The sequence below is a fragment of the Psittacula echo genome (assembly GCF_963264785.1).
Source record: "Psittacula echo genome assembly, chromosome: 4".
NCBI lineage: Eukaryota > Metazoa > Chordata > Aves > Psittaciformes > Psittacidae > Psittacula > Psittacula echo.
Genome location: NC_137738.1, coordinates 62,139,362 through 62,163,575, shown reverse-complemented (window position 1 = coordinate 62,163,575; position 24,214 = coordinate 62,139,362). Strand labels below are relative to the sequence as shown.

Here is a 24,214-nt window from a genome sequence, read left to right as displayed (position 1 = left end):
TAGTGAATGCCACTTCAATATCGTTTGGAATGTTTTAAGAAGCATTTGAAACATGACCTTACATCTTAAAAATCCTTACTAGCCGTCTGGATTTAGAAATGGACTAGTCCACTAAAAATGAAAGACCAGCGGCTGGCATGCAACAGATGTGCACTTAGAACTGCAGAAATCACTTCTGAAGATGACAAAAAGAAAAGATCGATGTACAAAGAGCTGGTTTCTTAAATTATCTGTGATCCCTAAAACCAATAAAATTCATAATAAATCAAGTGAAACTAATAGAATTTGAAGCCCATGTCATTTGATGATACATCCGTGACTGTGAAATTCCTTGGTATAAAACACAGTTTGATGATCTTTATTTGTATTTTACCATTGCTTTACCACAAAATGTACAAACTAAAGGTCAACAACCCTACAAACATGAATAGAAGGGTATATCAAATTAAGAAGATTGTGCAATCTCTAACTGCCACCAGAATAAGATTCCAGTAGACTCCATAGCTCAGGTATCACATGTATCAATAGATCCACTTTGCAACATGTCTGTATACACAAACTCAGCAACTCACCCAGCCCACAGGGGTATTTATTGCTCCAGACCTTCCCCTACTGCCCCCAAACCATAAAGGAAATAAAAGTGGCTTTCCCTGAAAAACCAGAGTTTAGGACAGAAATCTTATATAAAGGAAACACAGTCTAGCATAAAGTTACATCTTCACTTGATCTTGACACACTGCACTAATGTTGAATTCAACTCAGCTTTGTTCTGTTTACACTGACTGAAGTGATCCCTAGTTATCTCATATATTAAAGCCTATATATATTATTGGAGAAGCCAAGAGCCACATAAATATGCAACAGGGAGAAGAATATAAAGTGCAGTTAAATTCATACTGCCTTCTTAAAAATTACTGGGACAGCAACAAAGGCCTCTTGCAAATTAGTCAGGTATAATAAATACATTATCAATCATTTTGCTGGCAGTACAGGCAGCTAAAGTTTAACACACACTTTGTCTACTTGGATCAAGATATAAAACACGAAGTATGCAAAACAGTTTCTAGTTAAGTAATCTTGCATAGTAATCTGAAGTCTCTTGACTTATTACTGCGTATCCAGACAATATATTTGTTGTTACTTAAAGAGTTTCTCACCTGCCAGTAACAAATTGTAACAGTAATACTCTCTCTTCCTGAGTAAGCTCTTCCACAACATCCCAGAACCACTAAACGAAAAATAAGTTAGTTTTTATTTTCCATTCAATACTTGTAGTACTTGAAAAGATAATGGTAAAACAATGAATGGAATATTTATGCATTTGTTACTTAAATGGTGGAAACTTTCATATGAAAGTCACTTAACGTAGGAATATAAAAAAAAACCACAAATTTCAGCCATAATAAGCTTCCACAAAGACATACAGAAAATGACAACAGCAGCAGCATCATTTTTCGAGTTAAAATGCAACAGTCTATACTATTCAAGAAAATAATTTTACCTGAATAACTTGGTCTCCTCTCTCATAGCCACTGGTGTATTCTGTATTTTTTAACCAATCATTCACATCGATTTCTGGCATACCAGACAGCAAAAGCTCCTTCAGAAGAAGCACACAGACTGCCATTAGTCTTCCTGACTAACCATTAATTTCAAGTGTTTATGCTATTTTAAGAAGTAATGCTTTACTTCGTATAAAAATTACAGTGCTTTCTTCGTTTAGTTACAACCTTATGGAACCTAATTTATTGACTGAATTTTAATACAGGAAGATCCTTCAATTCAAGCAACTTCACACAATCTGTTTCATTTAAGTACACAGTATCAAGCGTGAAAAATTATTGCCAAGAACCTAAAAGATAAAAGTGCTGAGTTTTGGTACGACTTGAGGCAAAACTTGAGATCTGTTGGCTACAGATCAAACCACCAGAAAAACTTCCTGGAACTTGATTCTGTGACTCAGAAAAAGTAAAAACAATAAACACATCTCCTTACTTTTAAAGGACTTCTGTCCTCCTCAAAGAAAATATGAAAAGGCTTAAAGGCCACAACATCCTGATTCCATCATGAAATTATAATTTAAGGCATTTATCACTGGCACATGAAGTTATCACATTCCAAGAAGATGGTCATTCTAAGTAATTAGGATAAGAAGGCATACACATCTTGAGATCCTCACTGACAAGATGTCCAGGAAGCAAAATGGAAGTGAAAGAAAATGTTTATTTTCTAGGTACTGAGTTCTATTTCTACATCATTGCATTATCGATGAAATACGCTGAACAAGTATAGGCATTTCTGCTTACCAGTTCATACTCATCAAAAAGCTGGATCAAAGACGGTGGAATGAACATATGGAAGCCTTGTAAAAAGGCATTTATCTGAGGCTGAATGGCTCTTGTCATTCTAAGCTCTGTGACAAGCTGGACATACTCAGCCTGCAATGTAGAAAAAGCCATTAAGATATACAATAGCAAGAACAGATAGTGCTCATGCAAACACACACAAATGCAGTCCTCAATACATACAAATCTCATCTACACTTTTTACGTACAGAAGCAACCCAAAATAATCCAGAAGACCCCTAAGACTTCAGAGCCCTTTCCCCTTCTGCTCTTCCCCTTTCTTTCTCTCCCAAACAGAAGTGTTTAAATCTTAACACAAACCAGAAGAGAAAAAAAAAAAACCAAAAAAAAAAAAAAAAAAAAAAAAAAAACAAACCAAACCAAAAAAAAAAAAAAAACCACCACACAACAGGTAGCTGGACTAAGTGAATTGGAGTAAAATAAAGGAACTGAAAAACACTTAGTTTGTCATGCCTGCATCTAATACAACCAGCATTATGATCATCTAAGAACATAAATAAGGCAATGTTTGTAAAGAAAAATATTCTATTAAGCAAGCTGGAATAACTCAGGAAAAAGGGTAAACTACTTGTCCTGGGTTCAGCAGTAGCAGTCATTTTTTCTCCTTCTTAGTAGCTAGTGCAGTGCTGTGGTTTTGACTTTCAGCACGGGAACAACGCTGATAACACTGATGTTTTCAGTTGCTGCTCAGTAATGTTCAGTCTGACCAAGGACTTCCTGAGTCTCATGCTCTGCCAGGGAAAAGGTGAAGCCGGGAGGAAGCGGAGACAGGACACCTGACCCAAACTAGCCAAAGAGGTATTCCATACCACAGCACGTCATGCCCACTATATAAACTGGGGGCAGTTAACCAGAAGGGCTAGATCACTGCTCGGGTCAGGCTGGGTATTGGTCAGCGGGTGGTGAGTGGTTGTATTCTCTTCCCTTGTTATTGCCCTTATCATTATTATTACTGGTGGGAGCAGTAACCTTAGTTACTGGACTGTTCTTATCTCAACCCATGACAGTTACATTCTTTCGATTCTCCTCCTCATCCCTCCAGGAGCGAGGGGAGGAAGCGGGGGGGAGTGAGCGAGCAGCTGCGTGGTTCTGGGTTGCCGGCTGGGTTTAAATCACAACACTACTGCATGAATATCTGTGAGCCAAAAAGCTTTCTTGCTTTCCCCCTATGTGTCGAAGTCTAACAGATTATTTATCCCTAAATCTTTGTTGTCTTAATAAGAATTTCAATGCTTTCAAAAGTCTTGAAAAACCTCTCCAGTTTTTGAAAAGGCAAAAAGACAGAAATGCATTTACATGTGTGAAATTACAGTATCATAGTTTGCATGCTTTAGAGATGTGGGCGCTCCATCCCCTTTAGAAGATGCCAGCTAGAAAAGGAATCCACTAGAACTTTGGTTTTGTTGAAAACTCAAAAGCCTGGAAGGTGGTTAATAGAAGAAGGTTTTTAGAATGAGACAGACAACAGTGCCAATAATAAAGCTGTATAAACATGTCTCATCTACCCTGACAAAACTAATAGTATATATAATACAAAAGTCTAATAAAGTTTCTTTACTCAAGAAAAGAGACTTGACTTGAGAACAAAATTCATTCCTGAATTAAGGTACTTAGTTTCAAAGTAATGAATCACGATTTTTTTAATCATGAAATATATCTCCCAATTAAACCAGCTCAACTATCCCCTTCCTTCAAGAGAATAATCTTACAAAAATACCACCTTGATTTTTAATTTTAAAAGCCATTAAACTAAACTACACCTGCACAAAAGGAACCAACCATTCTTTCTTTCCTCCCTTTCAGAATAACAGACTGAAGCATGAAACATTTCAAAACAGAATATTTTTCAAAGTATTTCAATTTCAATTTCAAAATATTTTCAAAATAATATTTTCCTTACATTCGCAGTATAGAGGGGTTGTCATTTGCTTTACAGTTGGAAGATACTTTTAAATGCATTACCACCATTTTATTAGAGTGAGAAAACAACCTGTGAAATGCTCTGAAGGAACATTACCTAATCATATCTTCAACGGCAGAGCTATTCCCAAAAATCTAGTTTCAATTCAGTCAGCTCCCTAGGTTGCTTCTACTGCCAGTGAAATTGAAGGCATTCCCCCTTCTCTAAAGAATTAAAGGGGCAGCCAAAGGACATTAACTGTACTAGACAAAAATCGGCCTCTGTGAACACATCTTACAAGCTCCAGGAAGAAATCAGAAGCTTTTAGCATTATCAGGACTGGACATGAACCAGTATCTTAACACTGGTCTTCAATGTTCTGAAATACTTGTTTCACATCTCTGAAGTTGCTGTTACATAAATTAGACTATTCAGAAAACACAGCTGTAGACAGAAAAATTCACAATCTTATTTTTAAAAAATCTATTAGGAAAAATGACACTTATTTTCTGCATTACAAAAATATTTACTTTGAACTATTTCATTATGACAGCAAACAGTTGGCCGTGCTTTAGGTGTAAGAAGAAATGTTTTAAACAGCCTGGTACAGCCGAGCATCCTGACTATCAGCACTGGTGCATGCTTGCAGCCCATAGCTGCCATAGTATAGAATTTACAGTTAGAATTTACTATACAATTTAATTTGTCAGTTAAAAAAAAAAAAAAAAAACACACACAAAAGAAAAAAACAAACCCACAAAACACAAAAAAAACCCCAAGTTTTTCTCTGTTCACTTCACTTAGATTTTATTCCCTCTCAGAAGCCTTAGGAGCACACTACAGAACAAACACCTACATAATTTCAGATCTATATACCCATTCCTAGATAGTGCATAAGAGGTACAATCCAGCCTTCTTTTAAGAGGGGAAATTTTGACTGAACACACAATAGACGGGCATCACAAACATGATGACAAAGTTTAGCTTGGGTGAGGAGTTGTTTTGTATTTTCCTTTGAGGTAGATCAAGCAGAGATTATGCTTCCCTGATTTCCCTGAACTGAGACAGGGACCAATGTTCATTATTATGTTCAGATTCAGAAAGCAGCTCCATTTCAAAGCTGTTCAGAAAAAAAAAAAACAACGTTGATTTTTTACTGCCAAACAGCACAGGCAGCTCAGACAGACAAGTCCTGGGAGGCCAGAGAAAGCCATAGCATTGTGGAGATATGGAATAGCATACGGACAAACTTTGCCTAGCTCTAATTTCACCTTTTTTCTAAAACAAAAGTAGAAAACTGCAAAAATACGTACAGCAAAGAACAAAGAGAGATGCCTAGCATGGACATTGGAAACACCTGACTTTTCCCTTTGAAGTCTCCCCATTACCATGACAAAAGGCAGTTGAGCCACTACTATAACTGATACTTCACTATGTGGATGCTCCAAATTGCAACACTAGGACATTTGTGTTGTACAGTTGCACAACCATTCACCTATTACGCAGTTGATACAAAAAAAAAAATTCCTTCACTCAAATGAAACAACTTTTTACAAACAGCTATTACTACTGCTCCTTAATGGGGCATTTATTCTCTTTTATTTTGGTTTTCAGTAAGAGGGAGATGGATTATTTGCAGGAGTTCTGTGAGGTTTTGGTACGACTTTTTTTTTCTGTGGGTTTATTTGTTTTTTTTCTTTTAAGGAATAAAAATTCACTTGAAAATTCATTTTTACAAGTGCCATCCTTTAAACAGGTAATCTGCAAGTGTGCATACACAGCAAATTTCTTCAGAAGCTGAATTTTGTTCTCCCAGAGGTACAGCAAGTACAATGAGTTTTAAATAGCAATCTTTTATTCCTGAGGTAAAGGCAGCAAAAAAAGAAAGACACCTCATGCAGGGAAAAAAGAAAGATGTTTTATAAAGTAAAGTAGGCACTCTTCTGCATAACTTGTTAAAACTGTTAAGCCGAAACATACTGCAAAACCATTCTGCATTCAAGAAATTAGGAAAACATCCCCAAACACCACTAAAACACATATCCACGATTTTCAACAACTTGGTTTACCACTGTCAAAAAATCAGTGAACAAGAAAGAGACAGTGCCATCTTACACATTTGTTGACTTCACATCTTGCTGCTTTAAATTAAAAAGTCAATTAATATTAAGTTTCAAAGCCACCACAACATTCATCTGTTTCTTGCCACCTTTCAAATAAAAGCTACAGAAAGCCTCATTCTTTTATGCCACAGTTGAGAAATGCTGATGGGCTAGATCAGATGCATCAGATTCAACCACCCTTTTCAGTCTCTGCCCCTAGTCAGAAATTAACAGAGCAATTTCAGCTACTAATGGGTAGCATCCTTATGTGGGCAAACTTCTAATCTCATGCTAACTGATAATAGCTTTTAAATAGTTATGAAACCACAATTTATTTTATATACTGAGAAGCTGAGACTGCCCAGAAACAAGAATCAACATCCTTGCCTTCACAATTAGACTTATTTTACCATCTATATTCTTTCATGAATGAATATATTGCAAGAAACAGTGCAAAATCAGGCTAATAATACATATTTCTGGTTTTGGAATGACACTCTGCCTTAATGAGAATAAGGATTACCCATAAAAGAATGCAACGTCAATTGCTCAAACACAAACCAAAATTTTGTTAAGACACATGCTGACACCAAGTGGCCATTTACCAATACAGCAGCTAGCTACATGAACTGAACGAATTCTGTGTACACAAGAGTCAGGCTAGCTAAACACAAATGAAAAGTAGACATAAGGATCAAAAGAGTAAATGATACAAAAAATTGCAGATCAAGCAATGAAACTCCTGCAGCTACTCAAAACTATCTCATGGGTAACTTCAGAATTCAATTAGACTGATATCTATCTTAATTTCTACATGATATCCAACATCTGTCTGTGTTTTACCAGATTTGTTTCTGAACTAATGCTGCAGAGAATTCAGGGACTTTCCAAGCTGTTACTATTACAGTAAATTTAAAAGGTAGATTACTTCCATACACACCAAGTGACTTGCAAATGTATGAAAAAGCTTCCTGTAGCCTTCTACTCTGTTAACTACCTCTATGTTAATGCAGAGCAATCCAGTGCCATAGACTGTCCTAGCAGGCAACATACTTTGCAACATTACCTACAGTTTAAATTTTAACAGTTCCTACTGTTTTACTCTCCTGGTATATACCGATTACTTAAATTTAGGAGTATCTGTAACTTTTAAAACAAATTCTTCATTTAAAGCTGATTCTATTTTCCTTCCAAAAATTCTGTGAGAAAGGTCTTTCCCCAAACCTGATCACTTTCAAAAATTTTAACTAGCACTGTTTGCATAACATACTAAACTAGGAAAAGGGGGAACAGTGTTGGCACTCTCATGTATTTCCTTCAAAAGAGGTATACCATTTATGCTTCCAGTTATTCAGAAATTCAGTCCAATTGCTTTTCTTATACTCTCAACTTCTGAAGAGACCCGTATACTCACCTTATTTTCCTGTGTAACAAGTATACTTGCACCCCCTGGCTTTAATGGTACTTCTTCCATTGCTCCAAACACATCAGTCTCAACAGAGAAGGTCAGCTCTAAACCCAGATCACTGATATCATTATCTAGAATCCACTGCAAGTTCTTTGCATACTCTGGATCAATAGATGCTACATCCTGATAATTTACAGGTATACCTAGAAAAAAAAACAAAGAAAAAAAAAACCTCAATAAGCAGGATAAAGCAAAAAGGGTTCTAACAATATATGATAGAAGATTGCCCTCTAGAGAGGAAACAGAATAATGCAGTAACAGGAATAAGAGACTCACCATTACTAACTACAGCAAAGCTGTACTTACTACATTCTAGAAATATTAAAGAATCGAATTTCTTCTGTATGTTTTTCTTTCCAGTGAAGCAAATGGCACACCACTTGAGCAATAATTTGCACAATTTAAGCTCACTAACGGATTGCAATAAAAGCTAACCATACAGAACACACAACATTAAATGAGTTTCCAAAAAAAAAAAAAAACCTCAAGGTTTTCCACGTGTCATTTCTGTATAGAATAACATCTTTTCCCCCAGAAAATACCTGGGGGAACAAGAGGGGAGCAGGAGAAAGTCCTTTTGTACTTAGAAAATCCTTTTCAGTTTTCTTCCTTTCAATCATGTTTGCTATGAGACCTACTATACAGATAAAAAAAATTATAGGAATTTTACGTTTTCAAACTGAACTTTCAAGACATTTAGAAGCATTAAGAGGAGAGTTGCTAGAAGTTTGACTTCTATCCAAGTATAAAAACTGCCTACATGCAGCCCCTTCACAGACATAGCACTCAAATTTGAGCAAATGTGTCCAGAAAAAGGTGACCCTGAGTTTGGGCATGAAAGCAAACCCCGATTACTTTAACTGTCATGACAGATACTTTAACTCTACCAAGACAGACAAATACCTGAGAAAAGAGGTAGGGGGTGAGCATGGTAGTAGGTTTAAAAAAAAGCTAGTTATTGGGAAGTACTCTGCTTCATCATCTTATGTGCATTGTGAAACGTCACAGGGTGCCCATTAGAAGTCTTACCATGCTATGGACTACAGAAGCAGTACCCCAGGGAGTAACACAAAACTGAAAAGTTAGCAGGCAATGCAAACATCTAAGTGCAAAAACTGTTACAGTATTTCCCTGGAAGAGCTAACTAGTGCTGAAATGGTGTGCACACAAGCTACAAGGCTACAGATAATTTACTAATGAATTTTCACTGGCAACTCAAAAAAAAAAAATAATCTAACAGCTGTCTAGTAGTTTCTAGAGGACTGTAAGTTTTGCCAACTAGTAAGCATATGTGCATTCAGCATATGTGCATTTCAAATATGAAATGTGGAAATAATGATGTCTCTGAGGGATAGAAGCAAAACATGTGGGAAAAGGAGACTGAAAAGCAGGAATTGGAGACTCCTTTACAGAAGAAACTGAACCAGAACATTATGATGAGACTACACACATAAGCATGTTGTGAGACCAAAGTACTAAGCTCACACATTTGCTTGACAGAAAATGTTACCTATCAACAGACTCAAGCCAGGCAGTTATAAAGAAACTGTCAGATTTACCAGGACAGAATTTGAATCCCTTGAAATAATATGTATCTTTCTGTTGCTGTACCCTTAGGGCACCTGTAGTTTGAAAAGGAAGAGAAAGCTATCTTAGCAGAATTGTGATAAACAGGTATTTCTATGCAACACAACTTCAAAAAGATACAGGTAAACTCTGAGACAAGTTCAGCAAGTATTCAAGGATTTAAGGCCCCCAGCTCAAAATACACTGACCCAGAAATTAATTTTCATTTTTGTCTATGCCATGCCAAGGAGTATTCTCTATTACACCATGAAAGATGGGCCTTTAATCTAACACCAGATAGCACAGTTATGAATGGATTCGCTATGTGTCTTTGTGGGTTGGAGGTAGAAGTTTCCTTTTCCAAACAGAAAAGTAACTGGCTCCTTAGAAAAAATACAAAATAACTGGACAACAGCACCAGTGAAACTCTCTTCTTCTCCCCTGTTTAAGCAGAAAGCAGAAAAATAGGAAGTTTGAGAAAAACAAACCTAGGAGGCCTTATTAATTTCTGCGTGCATTTCTGCCTCAATTCTACATCTGTAATAAAGTGCAGCCCTAATAACCATGAAGGCCTATGGAATAATGTTTGAATATGACACACACAAAAAAAAAAGTAACACAAACTACATATCTAGTGTCTTATAAAGCACATTAGTTCTCCATTAGTTGGGTCATCACTTAGGTTGGTGACCTGTCCTCGTCCTCTGTCTACCAGATACTGCTGCAGAAAGATCTCAGTTCATCACAGTGAAAGAACATGATGCATCCACCTGAGTTTCAAAAAAGCAGTCACATTTGTTCACACAGGTTTGGCTCCTAATTAAGGCACTTTCACATCATGTCTGTTGACTAAAGAGAAGAGTTCCTATGAAAGAGTTTCACACTGTCCCTCAGATACAGGGGGTCTTATCACACAACTGGTGGATTCAATGCCATCAACAGGAAAGGCTACAGAAAATTATCTCAGTGCAAGGTGAGAAACCAAACAGAATGGAAACAGTCTCAGACTTTGAAAGATTCCATATTCCATCACTTAAGGCCTGACAAGTAGCTGAAAGGAATCTCTATGTCTGCAACCTTGTAACTTGTATTTGGCATGAACAACACCTAGCATAACCCACAGCTGAACCCAAAACAAAAATAAAGCGAAAACTCTTCAGAAACCATCTGCTGCTGTGCAACTCAGGTTCCTTAAACAAGAACAGAGGAGATGCACAACACTGAGGGAAAAGGCCTCAGAAAGGTTTAAATAAACCACTGCGCCTGAGGCAGAAAAAGCAACTACTTTGGAAAGTGGAGGTGTAATTTTTACAGTTCTCTGTGTCTGATCAGTAACAAGAAGTGATAAAAACCTGCTAATCTCTTGAACTGAAAGAAGTTGAATGTGCACAAACCTACAGAGTTCCAGGACTCAACAGTTCTGCTCAACAGAATGGTAAGACCTTACCAAGAGGGAGTGGTGAGATCTCATTAACAGAGACTACTCACTGCTGTTCGGTTTGTGGTAGTTACTCTAGAAAAATGAGAAAAGTAAACAAAAGGCTGTCAGTTCCAAAATCAACAAATCCAGTATCAGGAGTCAAATTAGAAAAGAACCCAAATTCATTAGTAGTCATTTCCAAAAGAGGTGACAAGAGCAACACTTGACTACTCTCAAGGTGTCACTAAACAACAGAAAAATACATTTTTCTCATTTGTGAATACATCATATGAAGACTAGTCTGTGTCATTCTTCTCCTCACACAGAGGCATCTCTTGATGACAGAGGTCAACCCTTAAGTCTGTGCCAAATTGTGCCATACAAAGGTATGCCTGCTTTGGAATTGCTTCCATACGTGAAGATGAATGAATAGTAAAGACTGATGAGGCACAGCCAACTCGGTGCTGCTTCAGACTGGCTGTCCTCCATTGCCTCTTACCCAGTACACTGCTCTTGAAGCAGAAAGCACTACTTAGGGAGAGAAGTAAAATATCCTTTGTCAAGAAGATCTTGACAAAGATGACTGAGCCTGCACCATCAACAACTGCAGCAGTGTTTCCTGAACATTTTCAGGGAAGAGAAACAGCAAATCTGAAGTTAAAAGTTGATCTGTCCTGGTCTCAACAAACATCACCAGAAGTCCATAGGTAGACAGAATGATTACAGAAAAACAGAATGAGAGGCAAACAATTCCTTGAAAACCTTGACAGATCTTATAATAAGGAGTGGCTCTTGAGGAAAAGTAAAACTTTCGACATCAAGCTAAAGAAGATTAAAAGAGTAATGCTTAAACACAAAGGAAATTCTGCATGCGGTGACAAAGGAATTTATGTACTTAGAGAAATAACAGAAATGCAAAAGGAACTTATCCATCCATCAAACCTTCATTAAAGAGGAAAAGTCTTTCATGAGATCACAGAACAGAGGGCATCATGTTCAACAATCAAGAAACACAAAGGTTCTCAAAGAAGGCAGAGAAGAGACCTAAACCACAGACACTACCAGCTAACAGCTATAATTCTCTATTAAAAAGAAAAGTTCATATTTTTATAAAGACTTCTCATCAATCCTTCTGAATGCTACATTAAGTGTAGGGATTCACCTTATTAAAGCATTACACAACTGAAGAACTGCAGGCACAATAAAGATGCTTGACAGATTTTTTCCCAGAGTTCATAAACATTATCAACTTTGTAGAGTCTGTCCTAAGTTAGCTAGGGAATGATTAAGTTTCCTTTCTCAAGAATGACGTTACATGGCAGGACAGATGATTTTCACAACTGTGATGCAAGAATTGCACACACCACAAAAACAACTGATTGACACTAGTCTGCCTTTCAGGCATTCCTAGTCAGCAACATTAAAGACAACTAAATTATTTTGTTATGCTTCAGACAGATTAATGATGCCTTCCTTGGCTTTAATTTAAGATCCATATTTAAATATAAACAGTAAGATTTGCTATTTTATTAAAAGTTTCTAACTGTACAGGATTTCCTACATAGTTTTACTAATGTATTTCTGTATTTTGCAACTTTAACAGTTGCTAACAGAGGCTCAGACTGGAATGGCAATTACTGCCATACTATGTCGTGATTCATGCATGGCGCAGTTTAGCAAGATGTTTATTTCAAAAGGCTTTTTCACTTTTAAAACACACACAAAAAAGGAAAAAAGGTTTACTGCTTACATGACTAATAAACAGGATTTTAATAAAACCATACCAAGAATATGCTTGTAGAATGATCTTGTGAAGTAGATGTTCACCAACTGCCTGTGATTCAGAGCTAGCCCCAGGATCTGTCCTGCAAAACGGAAGTAGTTCAAATGGTCTGGATTTACAGAAGAATTGCTGTTGGGCTGGAAAGTTGTTCCTATAAAATAAAATATTATCATAGATTGTTTCATTACTTTTTAAGTGAAGTTCAAAATTATCAAATACATTAAGTGTTTTATTTGGAGGTTTTAGAAGATTATCTGGGATTTTTTGCTTATGCCAAAAAGATGTCAGAAAGAAACATACTAGAATGTAATGGCATCCTATTATTACAGTGATACTGCTTAGCCACTTTTCGAGGCACCACTCTGAAATAATTAGCGTAAGGGTAATCATGACCTGCTGAATTTGGTCCTCCATTTTACTATATTGCTATACTCAATTCTTGATTACTTTAACGGGCCACAACTCACAGTATCAACTTGTGAACATGCCCAGGAAGGATCAGAATGCACGTACTTCCTTTTATCTGGCACGAGACAGATGCAGCTAGGAAACAGTTCAGTTGTGGTGTCCTTAGAAAAGACCACTTCAGACATCCCTGAACTTTTCTTTTAAACTTTCAGGAACTATCTATGCCTGTTTTGTTGATCAAGTTCCTTGCCACTTCCCAAGACTTTTAAGGTAGAACACAAAACATTTATCACTTGATGATGAATTGAAATCTCTTACTGATAAAGATTTATTTATTATATGAAGCACCAACAAAAGTCAAATACCAGGTAGACCTTTCAGATCAACATCTGGTTTTATCACAAAAATTAACTGACCTAATTAATGGATTTCTAAAAGAAAATAAAAGAATACTTCTACAGTTCCCTATAGAAAACACTTTCTATACTGCCCTCAAAGTGTTATGTCCTTCTTCTACCAGGCAGAAATATCATGGACTCATTAAAATCAACAACTTGTTCTCCTCTCACAAAAGAGAGAACAAAATCAAGGAAACTTCAAATTAGGAAAAATATTTCATCTGTAGTTATAAAAATGTACAATGAATAGATCACTTCTCTGTATATATGAATTCTGCCAGTGTTGCTTATAAAAAGTAACAATCCTACATTCTGAAAGCAATTAATTAACTTTTCTCTTGTATTATAAAAGATGACACCATAAAATTAGGAAAAAATAAAAAGGCAAAGACATACCATCAGCTGACTGGGTAAATAAGGCATAATCAGGGTTAACTATTTCACTGGATAAGATATCAAACCACTCACGCACAACACCCTGTCCCTGCATGTCAAAAGAATAAAACACATTAGTACATAGAAATTCATACTAGTACAACCATCACTGCACGAACAGTTACACAGGACAACCAGATGCTTCTTAATAAAGCATAAAATTTATTTTAAATAAGGATTTTTCACAATACTTGTGAAACAGAATCAGTATTTCCATATATAAATATCATAAAGGAAAACCATGCAATTTTACCCACCATGCCTTCTTCTCCATGAAATCTCACAGCAATCCCCTGCTTTAGTTTTGCACAATTTGCTTTAGAAACAACTTCACAGCTGCTCCTAAAAATAGAATCTAAATAAAAAGCACCAATTATTTTTTATTGATTTGTTATATTTCAGTGTATTTAAAAGCTACACTAATTCCATTTATAATACAATACCTCTGTGAACCAAAAGGATGTCATTTTCATTGACAGGCCTGTGTACCATGTCTGAATCTGGCTGTCCAGCATGCAGATGTTCATAGAACCATTCACAGCGATCTTTAAATGGCTACAAAACAAGGGGTATACCACATTATATAGATGCATTCAACCAAATAATTCCCCTCTTGTAAGCATGACTGGAAAATGGTTATATATACTTCCCAACTCAATTTTGAGATGTGCAGTCACTTGGTGCTACCTCAATATGCTATACAGTATTTTGGGAAAAGGAAATGACTAAACATACCCTTGTGTGCTTGCTGAAGTCTGATATGCAGAAAGACTGGACCATCAGTTATTACCACATAGGAGAAAAATAGCACAAAACTTTTTCCAGGGCAGGATAAAAGGAATCTATATGAGAAGTCAGTCACTGGCTTCTGTAACACTACTTATTATCAACCACAACTGAGCACATTAGCACAAATGACATAAACAAAGGGTACTTGCAGTAAAGTTCATTGGCAATAAAAAAAACAGCCCAAAGGGACCAGAAAGATTCCAAAGCAATTCCTAGCTGAGAAGGTCCTAGCTTGTTTTCAGTATTTAGATAAACATTTTGCAGTTCTGCCAAGACAGATATGACACAAGTATGGCCTCTCTCATCTATCACAATTCACAGCACATATTTTTAGTTGATCTAACAGTTCTCAGGGTCTCTTCATTATTCAGAGATAATGAATTTCAAATATGTATATTTCAACCAAAAGTAAACAATACACCCAGACCATGTTCTAAAAATAAAATACAGTTACCAAAAAAACAATGTACATCTAAAAATAAAGGCACAACTAACGAAATAAATTTTTTGGAACAGACCCTCCACAACTATTGTGGGGTGGGTGGAGGGTGCCTAGTCAGAGGAATTTTATTTTCAGCAAATTATGTCTTTGACCAAAACAGTTTAATGTAAGGAACCTTTCTAATAGAGAACAAAGCAAAATTCAACCAGTGTATGCTAAATGAAGGAGTTTCAAATAGCTTGTTATTGGCCAAAGACCATCTTCATTCATAATAGAAAAAAAAACATGCAGCCTTATCCCTCAGCTACAAGTAGACAATCATAATCTTTTAAAGCTAAGTGATGAAAACATGGCCGATGCTTAACACTAAAGTGTTATGTAAAGCAGCAGACTTCCAGATGGGGAGGTGGGGGTGTGGCATTCACTAACTAATTTTTCCACTTAACTACATTAGCCTTACTCCTAGAGTAACGCTTTAGTCTTGAATTCATGTCACATGCTAAACTGAGAAGCAAGTTTAGGTTATGCAAGTCATCAGGATTTTACAAATAAAAAAAAAAAAAAAAAAAATCGAGACCCAAACAAAAGGAAATGGTAGGAAACAGAGCAAAGAGTAACAAGACAACATTAAGTCTCACTGAAGGAGCTATCGCTAATTAACTATGGCCAAATCAACTAACAGTGGTGTATTTATCCTCTGGTTTATCTCAAAATCAAGTCAATTAAGGAAAAATCACAGCATGTTAAAGCTGAATCTATTAGATGTGCAAAAATAAATTTAATAATAGAAAGCAAATTTTAACTGAAATTTGGACTTGTAAGACCTATTTAACATTGGTCATCTCAAATAAGACTTAAACATGCATTTTAAAGAATCTGAAGTACAGAAATCTGGCTGCCATGTGTGTTTAATCTGATCTTTCAACATCCCACATTCAGAAGCACTGGAGCCCACACTTAGTTCTTCCATCCTCCACAAATGGATTTTTTTAAATTGTTATCATTATTATTAAACAAACTCACAGACATTGTAACCAAGCACCTCCTGACATTTACCTGGGCTTTTATGATGTGCATAAACCTGGACATTAGTTCAGGGCACTCAAGAAGAAAATGGAAGTGATCAAAAATTATTTTGGGATTTCTGAAATAAAAATAGGTTAGAAGCCTGTTAGTCAGAAATCTAATAATAACACTTCATGATACACGAAGTCTACATAAAGACACAATGCAATTAATCACACAGAAAAGTTCCGACAAACTCTTCACTTTTATAATGTTTTCTTAATTCATGTTTCCAAATTACTTGCACTACCTCATCCTTTTAGCATGGAGGATTACAAGCAGCTCTCCAGAAAAAAGCAATATTATAAAGTAGGCAGTCCCAGAGAAACTCTGGAAATAGCAAAGTGTGCAAAGATGGTTTAGACTCCTTTAATAAGTTATTATGTATAACATTTGAGGAAGAATGAAAGCTTTCACCTGCCTCAATATGGAAGGCTTTTTTGGAACGAAAATGAAGGAAGAATGCATTAAGGAAATTATTCTGTTGCTTTGTGACAAAAAATTTGTTCACTAAATCTCACAACCAAACACAGAGCAGTTCATTTAACTGAGCTCTTTGAATCATTAGTACGCATTCCCTTGAATTTGGCAGGACCACTGAGGTGCATGTGATTCACATGTATTTTGAGGCTATTGTCGTGACAACTCAGTAAGAAGAAAGATACAAGTCTGAATTATTTGGGGGAGAAAAAAAGCAAAGAAATTAGAAGTTCTGTATTTCTTGAAGCTTACCGGTTAACAAAACACTTAAGGACATCATCATGTTTACAGACAAACTCTATAAAACGAGGCGACGTCATCCTGTGCAAAAAATGCTTTAGTTAATGATATTGAAAATAATTTGAGTTACATAAACTGTTGCATTCTTTTAATAAAATATTAAACAGCATCAATTTCTATTTATATAACTAGTCAATCATAAAACTAAATACTCAGCAGCATTAAGATTTCATAATAAGCTCATAGGAAAGGCAAAACCGACAACAACCAAGAAGGTCAAGCAACCTCACCACTAACTCTTATCATCTACATGAACAAGAAAAGCCCAAACTAATAGAAATACAATGAACCCTTCCAGCTTTCAGCACAACAATGGAAATATTTATATGGAAAGAATGATGTTATAGGCACAATATACATGATATGCATTGTTTTGTATTTTTGTTCATTGTATATAACTCCTACTGCACACCATGCAGATTGTGGCAAGTGAGGAAAGAGTCATGAAGAAATAACCTTACAAACTCAAACTTAATAATGGGGGACAAGGTTGTATTTAACGGTTTCATGAAACAACAAAATTACTTGCCAGGCAAGCATCTCATACACTAATATGGAATTGTATTTTTTTCCTCCTATTTATACTTGGAAAACGAGGTAAGGATTAACACAGGTGCAAATTTTACTTCTTTTATTTACAACTCTCTCCTATACTTTTTGAAACAGAGAAATTCTCACATGGATCCTTTAGCTTCCACAAAAGCTAATACTTGCAAGCAAGAATAAACCTCTCCCATCAAGTGCCTTGAAAGAAGGTTGTGAAAAATACTTTTAAAAGTCCAGGATGACCAAAAAAAAAAAAGTATATATATATATATATAAAAAAAAAAAATCAACTTCGCACACACTCATCAGTTTTGATGCTGAAAATTCAGAACACTGTAGTTCAGTATATTAACAAAAGAACGCCTAGATTCAATATCAGCATTTGCAGAAGAAAAGCAATCATGGCAAGTAAAAGAAAATAACTTCAATATTTCAAATGTTAACCAGCATGAAATGCCATCTTTATTGTATGAATATTAGAAACAATGGAAAACAGTGCGCTGTTTACTCTCCTCCATTAAACAAAGACACACAAATCTAAAATTAAAGCAATTTTAAATTATTTTCCCCGAAAGTGTCATTTGTTATAATTTCAAATATTATTTGAAGATGGCAGCAGTACTGAATTACACCACTGTGCCATTTACTTCCATTAATAGGAAAACGTCAGTAAAACAGACTAGGTCTCAGATCTTTGTTCTTCTGTACACAGTTCTGAAAAGACTTAAACCAACACAGAACTCAGGTGTGCTCTGCCTTACTTTCCTGTATCCAAGGGAGTTCTCTCAGTTATCACTGAAACAGTTCTTACTCTCCTGGCTCCTAAGTTAAACTTACGCAGTAGCCAGAGGAGTTCTCCCTAACTTGGAGCACAAAGTACGCATAGGGGCACACCCATTTGGCAGGACAAATCAGCAAATCACCTGGGCACAATGGGAAGTCACCTTCTCAACTGAATTTTGGCATAAAGACATAAGTTGGGGGAAAATGTATTTAATCACTACTATAAACATTTCTACTTTTAATTTGGCTGCTATAAGTAATATACTGGCATTTTTTCTCAGTAAAGTTTGATGGAGATTTAAAGGGAAATTGCTAAACAGCAGTTCCTTTTTCAAGATGGAAAAAACCTAAAAGTGAAAATACTGAGGTACTTGCTGAACACGCGGATCCCCAGATTGTCTTCCAGAGTGTCCACAGAGGAATGTCCCCCAGACAGTGCTGGCTGACCTGAAAACTTTTATTCCACTCAGTTTGGCAGAGAAAGAAAATCACTTACAGTGGCTGGGGATAACCAAGAGTTGTCATGTAGTGGGAACCTTGCTTCTAAATTTATCAGGGAGCTTCTAAAACTACCATACTTGCCTAATCTTCCACTCAAGAGGGTCAAAGGATCCTTTCCTTGCAAATTCATAAATACAATCCATAACGATCTCAGACAAACTCAGACAAAGACCTCGGTTATAGTGGACACACTTTTTTCCTTTTTAAACCAAGCACTGAGAGTATTAAATTTACCCAAGTTGTAGTGCCTGTTCCACACAAAACTGTCTGCCAACTGAGCATTGCTTTGAGACTGTACTCTCCTTATTATAAGCTTCTGCAATACAGCCAAACAACTTTTGCCCCAGCTGTCATTTTCATACACAAAGATAACTCACATTTTTCTCTGAGCTTATAGTTATTCTTGTTGGATAGTCACATTAAATTAATGGATAATTTCACATTACAAACCAAAAGCAAGAATAGTTAAGTTTCAAGAGATCAAAATTACGTTACTTGCAAGTATCCCATATGTTCATTCAATACAAAATCCGCCCCAGTGCAGCTACGTTCAGAGGCAGAAGCACTATGGAAATTCTGCTGTGCTGTTTGGTGCCACTAAAGACAGGGCAAGAAAAAAAATAAAAAGAATGCATTCAATAGTGATTACCCTTGACTGTCACTAACATTACCTGGTCAGCACCAAAATTCTTCCAAGAAAGCATATAACAATTTCAGTCACTAACAGGATCTTCTCCTTACCCCTGAGGCATCTGACAGGAGCAGCACATATAAAAGGCTTGAATGACAGCGCTTAGCCTGTTTGCTGTCATGGAGATAACATCCTGGCAATCAGCACAAGCTTCCTGCTTCCCAGCAACATCATATGTTTTCAGCTCGCCAGCATCAGTGGATAGCTCTTTTGTGCCCTCGGTTTCTGCAGCAGCAAAGGAAGGCGTAGGAGTATCATCCTGGTGATCTGGTCCTTTTTGCTTCAGTAAAATAGAAGTAATGTTGGCAGAGTCCCTTTTGTTTTTCATCAGCTCCGTGGCTATAAGAACAAGCCATTCATCTAGAGAATGCCAGAGCAGTTCCAGTGGCTGCAATAAACATGCAAAAACAGACAAAAAAGGAACATGTTGACATTAGATAACATTAATGATGTGATAATCCTCTTAAGGCAAATAAATATCACACACGTTTAAAAGCTTTAAATGATCCTTCAGAAGTCATGTTAGAGATAGGAGTCAAATACTCAAAAAAAATTCCATGCTTGTAGCCATAGAGCACAAAGAACAAATGTCATATAAAAGGAAAATATCAAGCAGCAATGGAGTAAAGATAAAATAATTTAGAAAGAGTGAAACACTGAACTATTTAGAGTTTGCCCTTCTGGTGGTTACACAGCACACCACTACCTGACTGCTGCAGCCAAGAATTAAAACAGTTAACACACATATTGAGTTTCCAGAGTAAAAGCATGTCAGTTCTTTTTAAGGCCCTGGTCAAACAACGTCCCTCTACCAGGCAGATGGAGCAAACCCCAAACAATACTACTGAGATTCAGATTCATGCACATCTAGTAAAATGTGCTTTATGCATAGCATGAGCTCATACAGCCCATTTTGATACTATCCCAGATGTCTCCGAGTAAAGGCCACTAATACTTAGGCTCTACAAAACAGAAACAAGTATCAGCAGAAATACATATTAATTTTTAAAGCTATATATTTTATCTTAACAAAGTCATTCTTTATTCACCACCATGAACTTAAAACTGATACAATTGAAATCTGGTGCAATTCCATCATCACACATTTGCTCTGAGGTGCAAGACTACCACAGAGGAGAGACAGGGCCCAGAACTGCGGCACATTCATGAGCATTTAAAAAAAAAACCACAAGGGCTGACTGTGCTGTCTCTTAATGGTGTTTAAGGAGACCTTAATGGTGTTCAGGCTTGTTTCACAAGCATATCATAGTGATCACAGGGATAGATATCCTACAGGGAAGCAATTCTGACTCAAGTCTTTCAGAGCATTCCAGAAGTAAGAGTAAACTTCTAAATGCACTCCTTTTTCTATGTGTTACTGGGGCATCAACATTTTTCATCAATTAAAACATTTAAAGACTTAGCAGATACTGAAAATTATCTTCCCATATTCTAAAGTTACCTTTAAAAGTTAAGATTCACAGCACACTATACCAGAAGTCTACATTATCTGGAGCACTGTCAGTACACCTCTTAGTAACACACTCTCAATACACTGTAAATTACTTCTCGTGAAAGCTGTGTATTAAAATAATCTGTTCAAATTTACCATTTAAAAAAAATTATCATTATGCTTCCATTTTTTCCTTAATAAGAACTTTGGGTCAAGTCAGCCTGATCTCCAAGACTGATAGGCTTTGCTCAACATGCTGTATGACACTCACATAATCCTTATACTCCTAGTGACCCTATATTTCTCTATATGGTGACCTGAATACCTCGAGTGTAGGTAACATTTTCTACATAAACATCTGCCACACAGGATCAAGTTAGCTTCTTTCAAGTTTGCCAAGACCTATCCATCAGACCTTCACCACAAAACCTAATGTAGAAAAATTTTCTAATGGAAAATAGGATTCTTTGAATATATGGGAAAAAATGTAGCTGGGTTCTTAACACATGAGAAACTAGGTAGTTGTTTACTAGAACACTAAAATCTAGTTTACTTCTCATAACTTTTCAATGTTTAGCCTGCCAGACACCATTTTGCTGCTGATATCTTATGTCTTATCTTTTATTTCCCACAGACTCAGAACGCCTTCCAGAACTCTTGCAACTGACTTGTTTTTCCAAAGCCAGTTTTTTACAGATTCTGATCACAAACTCATCCAAAAGTGTAGTGATGACTTTAACTTTTTACTTTCCTTTTTTTTTTCCCTAGTCTAACCTCAGGATATAAAGCTACCTATAAGTATTGCCCACCACCTCCATATCCATGGCGGTCAACATTTTTTGTTAGCATCCATGATCAGACCTTTTCAAACATAATGTGGACACTGTCAATCAAACCATTAGCAACATGTTTTCAATACTTCAAGTCAGCATTCTTCAGTCAATTCCTACCATGAATCACAAATTAACCATAAACCTCCACTCAATCTTCAGTTTTCATATCTCATATTTCAGAAAAGTTCTTTGTAATTATACACCCAAGTCTGGGTACCAAGCTTTTACAATAGCACACCTAATCTCCCAAATGCAAGGATTTAATTATGCAACGCCTTCCCTCTTTACCCATCTAGAAAGCAGGACATTAGAAATCAAACCCGTATTCAAACTATGACACTGAAGCAAAACCTTTTGCCAGGTGACATAGTTTTTTAAGACACAGGGAGCAGGAGATCACCAATCCTTGAGGTTGGTCTGTCACAGCAGAGAACTGAATTCTATTTCAGAAAAGAACAGTATCAGAAATAAGGGAAATATGTTAGAGGCTTCCCAACTTTGCTCAATTAGACAGGGAGATTTTGCAACAAGTTTCCCTAATATGCGATCATATTGCACAGCAACTGGAAGAGCAACACATGAAAAAGTAATGAATGTGAAGTCAGTCAAAATTACTACTCATGAACTTGCTCACTGGTACAATTTGGTCCAAGCTAGCAGTGGCTTGATTGAAGATTTGAGTGTTCAAATTCAATGACAATTTTGCTTCTTGCAAGACCAATACAAGAGTGCGCCTTAAGTGTTTCCACTTCAAAACATTTGGATAGACCTGAATTGAAAAGGCCTGTAATGAATTACATACAGGGAACTTCAATTAAACGAAGACGGCCCTGTGATTTTTTTTGTCTTTGTCAAGCAATAGCATCCCTTAGAAATCTCAGATCAAGATATACCCACATTTCTAATGCTTTTCAAGCTAGACTACAGTGGCAACTCTTCAAAATACATTAAATCAGTACAATACAGAAAGCCTTAACACACATAAAGAAAAAAGTCTGAAGAAAGTTTTTCTTCAGTTCTTGTATTGCATAAGATATGGTTTTGTACCAGCATTTTGAAAGAGTTATGAAGTAGATCTTAAAAGTTATCAGGTACAGATCCATTTGGAACTAACATGAGTGCGATCAGAAGGAAACAATCCCTTACACTGTGCAATAAGGACTGATAATGCTTGTCCACATATCCCACAAGGCTACCTACCACAAGACAGAACTCCTGCCACTGCTGCCCTCAATCCTCCCCAGATAAAAGTTTCTAAGTCCACTCTTGAAAAAAGAGAGTACTGAACAACGGATTAGCTTCCCACATAGTAAAGAAAGAAAATATCTAGAGGTCTTTGCTTGCTCAAATGAACAGCATTCAGAGGAGTGAGTGGTGACCTGTATCACTTTCTCGTGCTCTACACAGTACTCAAACCCCTACAAAGGGACATGACCCAGCAGTCTAAGAGACCTTTTCCCCATAAGACCTGTATCAAAATTCAAATTATCTACAACATTTATCCCCACAACTGAGTTTAAAAATCAACAGCAAATGCCAATTTAAAGCTAATTTCTTCTAAAATTTTCAATTTAGATCTCAAATTTAAACTCTTGAAGTTCAGTGCTGACTTTCTCAATACAGATTTAACTCTTATTTTTCAGCAGCAACTTTTGTGGTTTCCTTAATAGCCTATACTAAACAGTTACACAGCCTATATTCAAGAAAATTCAAACAAAACAAAACAAACAAGCAAAAAAACACACCAAAACCCAAAAAACACAAACAAACAAACCCCCATCAAACAAACAGAAAAGGAGTTCTTTATCTCTGACCTGCATGTCCCACATGCAAGTACTGGTACAAATGAAGACATACAACTGACAGGTCTTCAAAGAGCCTCCATACCATTGTAATTATCTAGAGATACAGCGGGCTATTTTCCATCCTCCCAGAAGGCAAAAGGGACCATCACAACCATGTTTTCAAGGAAAGGATAAAAAAGAACAAGTAAAGGGAAGGTAAGAATAAGAGAGAACTCACCCAATTGACTCAACACTATGCCTAACCTCTCACTACCTAGTTAATATAAATTCAGGGAAGAACAGGCCAATTCATCTACAACTGAAGAGCAGCTTAGTGTTGCTAGACCTGTGTGCCCCACTGCCAAAAAAGCGTCAGTTCTCATCGGCAGTTCTGTATTTTTGAGTTTTGAAATTTACATCAACCTTAAAATACCATGGAGATAATAGTGGCCCTAATGAAGGGCTGCCTCAGTTTTAATACTTTTAAAATAAATAAATAAAGTAATAGCAATAATAATTTTAAAATTATCCTGAAATTTTTGGTTTGTTAGCTAATGCATGAGTAGCACATATCTTGCTCATTTATTAGAAAACATGTTGATTTACATAATTAAGATATTTTCTGGGACAAGCGTGCCAGTTGTATAATGTAAGTCTACTGCACAAGACTTACCTCTACACTAAATGTCTTTCAGCATACA

The 24,214-nt window shown here is 36.4% G+C and overlaps 1 protein-coding gene across 9 annotated transcripts in view; it reads right to left on the bottom strand.

Moving 5' to 3' along the window:
- The window catches only part of HACE1 (HECT domain and ankyrin repeat containing E3 ubiquitin protein ligase 1), a 52,743-nt gene that overhangs the window by 5,780 nt on the left and 22,749 nt on the right, over positions 1 to 24,214 (bottom strand). For 6 of the 9 annotated variants that reach the window (XM_080616719.1, XM_080616722.1, XM_080616721.1 and 3 more), the window contains 11 exons: positions 19,494 to 19,831; positions 16,875 to 16,943; positions 16,134 to 16,221; positions 14,290 to 14,401; positions 14,104 to 14,201; positions 13,808 to 13,895; positions 12,607 to 12,756; positions 7,783 to 7,979; positions 2,307 to 2,438; positions 1,502 to 1,600; positions 1,158 to 1,228 (listed from right to left, as the gene is read on the bottom strand). In XM_080616719.1, coding sequence (XP_080472845.1) covers positions 1,158 to 1,228; positions 1,502 to 1,600; positions 2,307 to 2,438; positions 7,783 to 7,979; positions 12,607 to 12,756; positions 13,808 to 13,895; positions 14,104 to 14,201; positions 14,290 to 14,401; positions 16,134 to 16,221; positions 16,875 to 16,943; positions 19,494 to 19,831 — 1,442 coding nt within the window. Of the gene's footprint in view, positions 1 to 572; positions 651 to 1,157; positions 1,229 to 1,501; positions 1,601 to 2,306; positions 2,439 to 7,782; positions 7,980 to 12,606; positions 12,757 to 13,807; positions 13,896 to 14,103; positions 14,202 to 14,289; positions 14,402 to 16,133; positions 16,222 to 16,874; positions 16,944 to 19,493; positions 19,832 to 24,214 lie in introns of all 9 variants that reach the window. The other 3 variants (XM_080616725.1, XM_080616720.1, XM_080616724.1) reach the window with 3 other exon arrangements.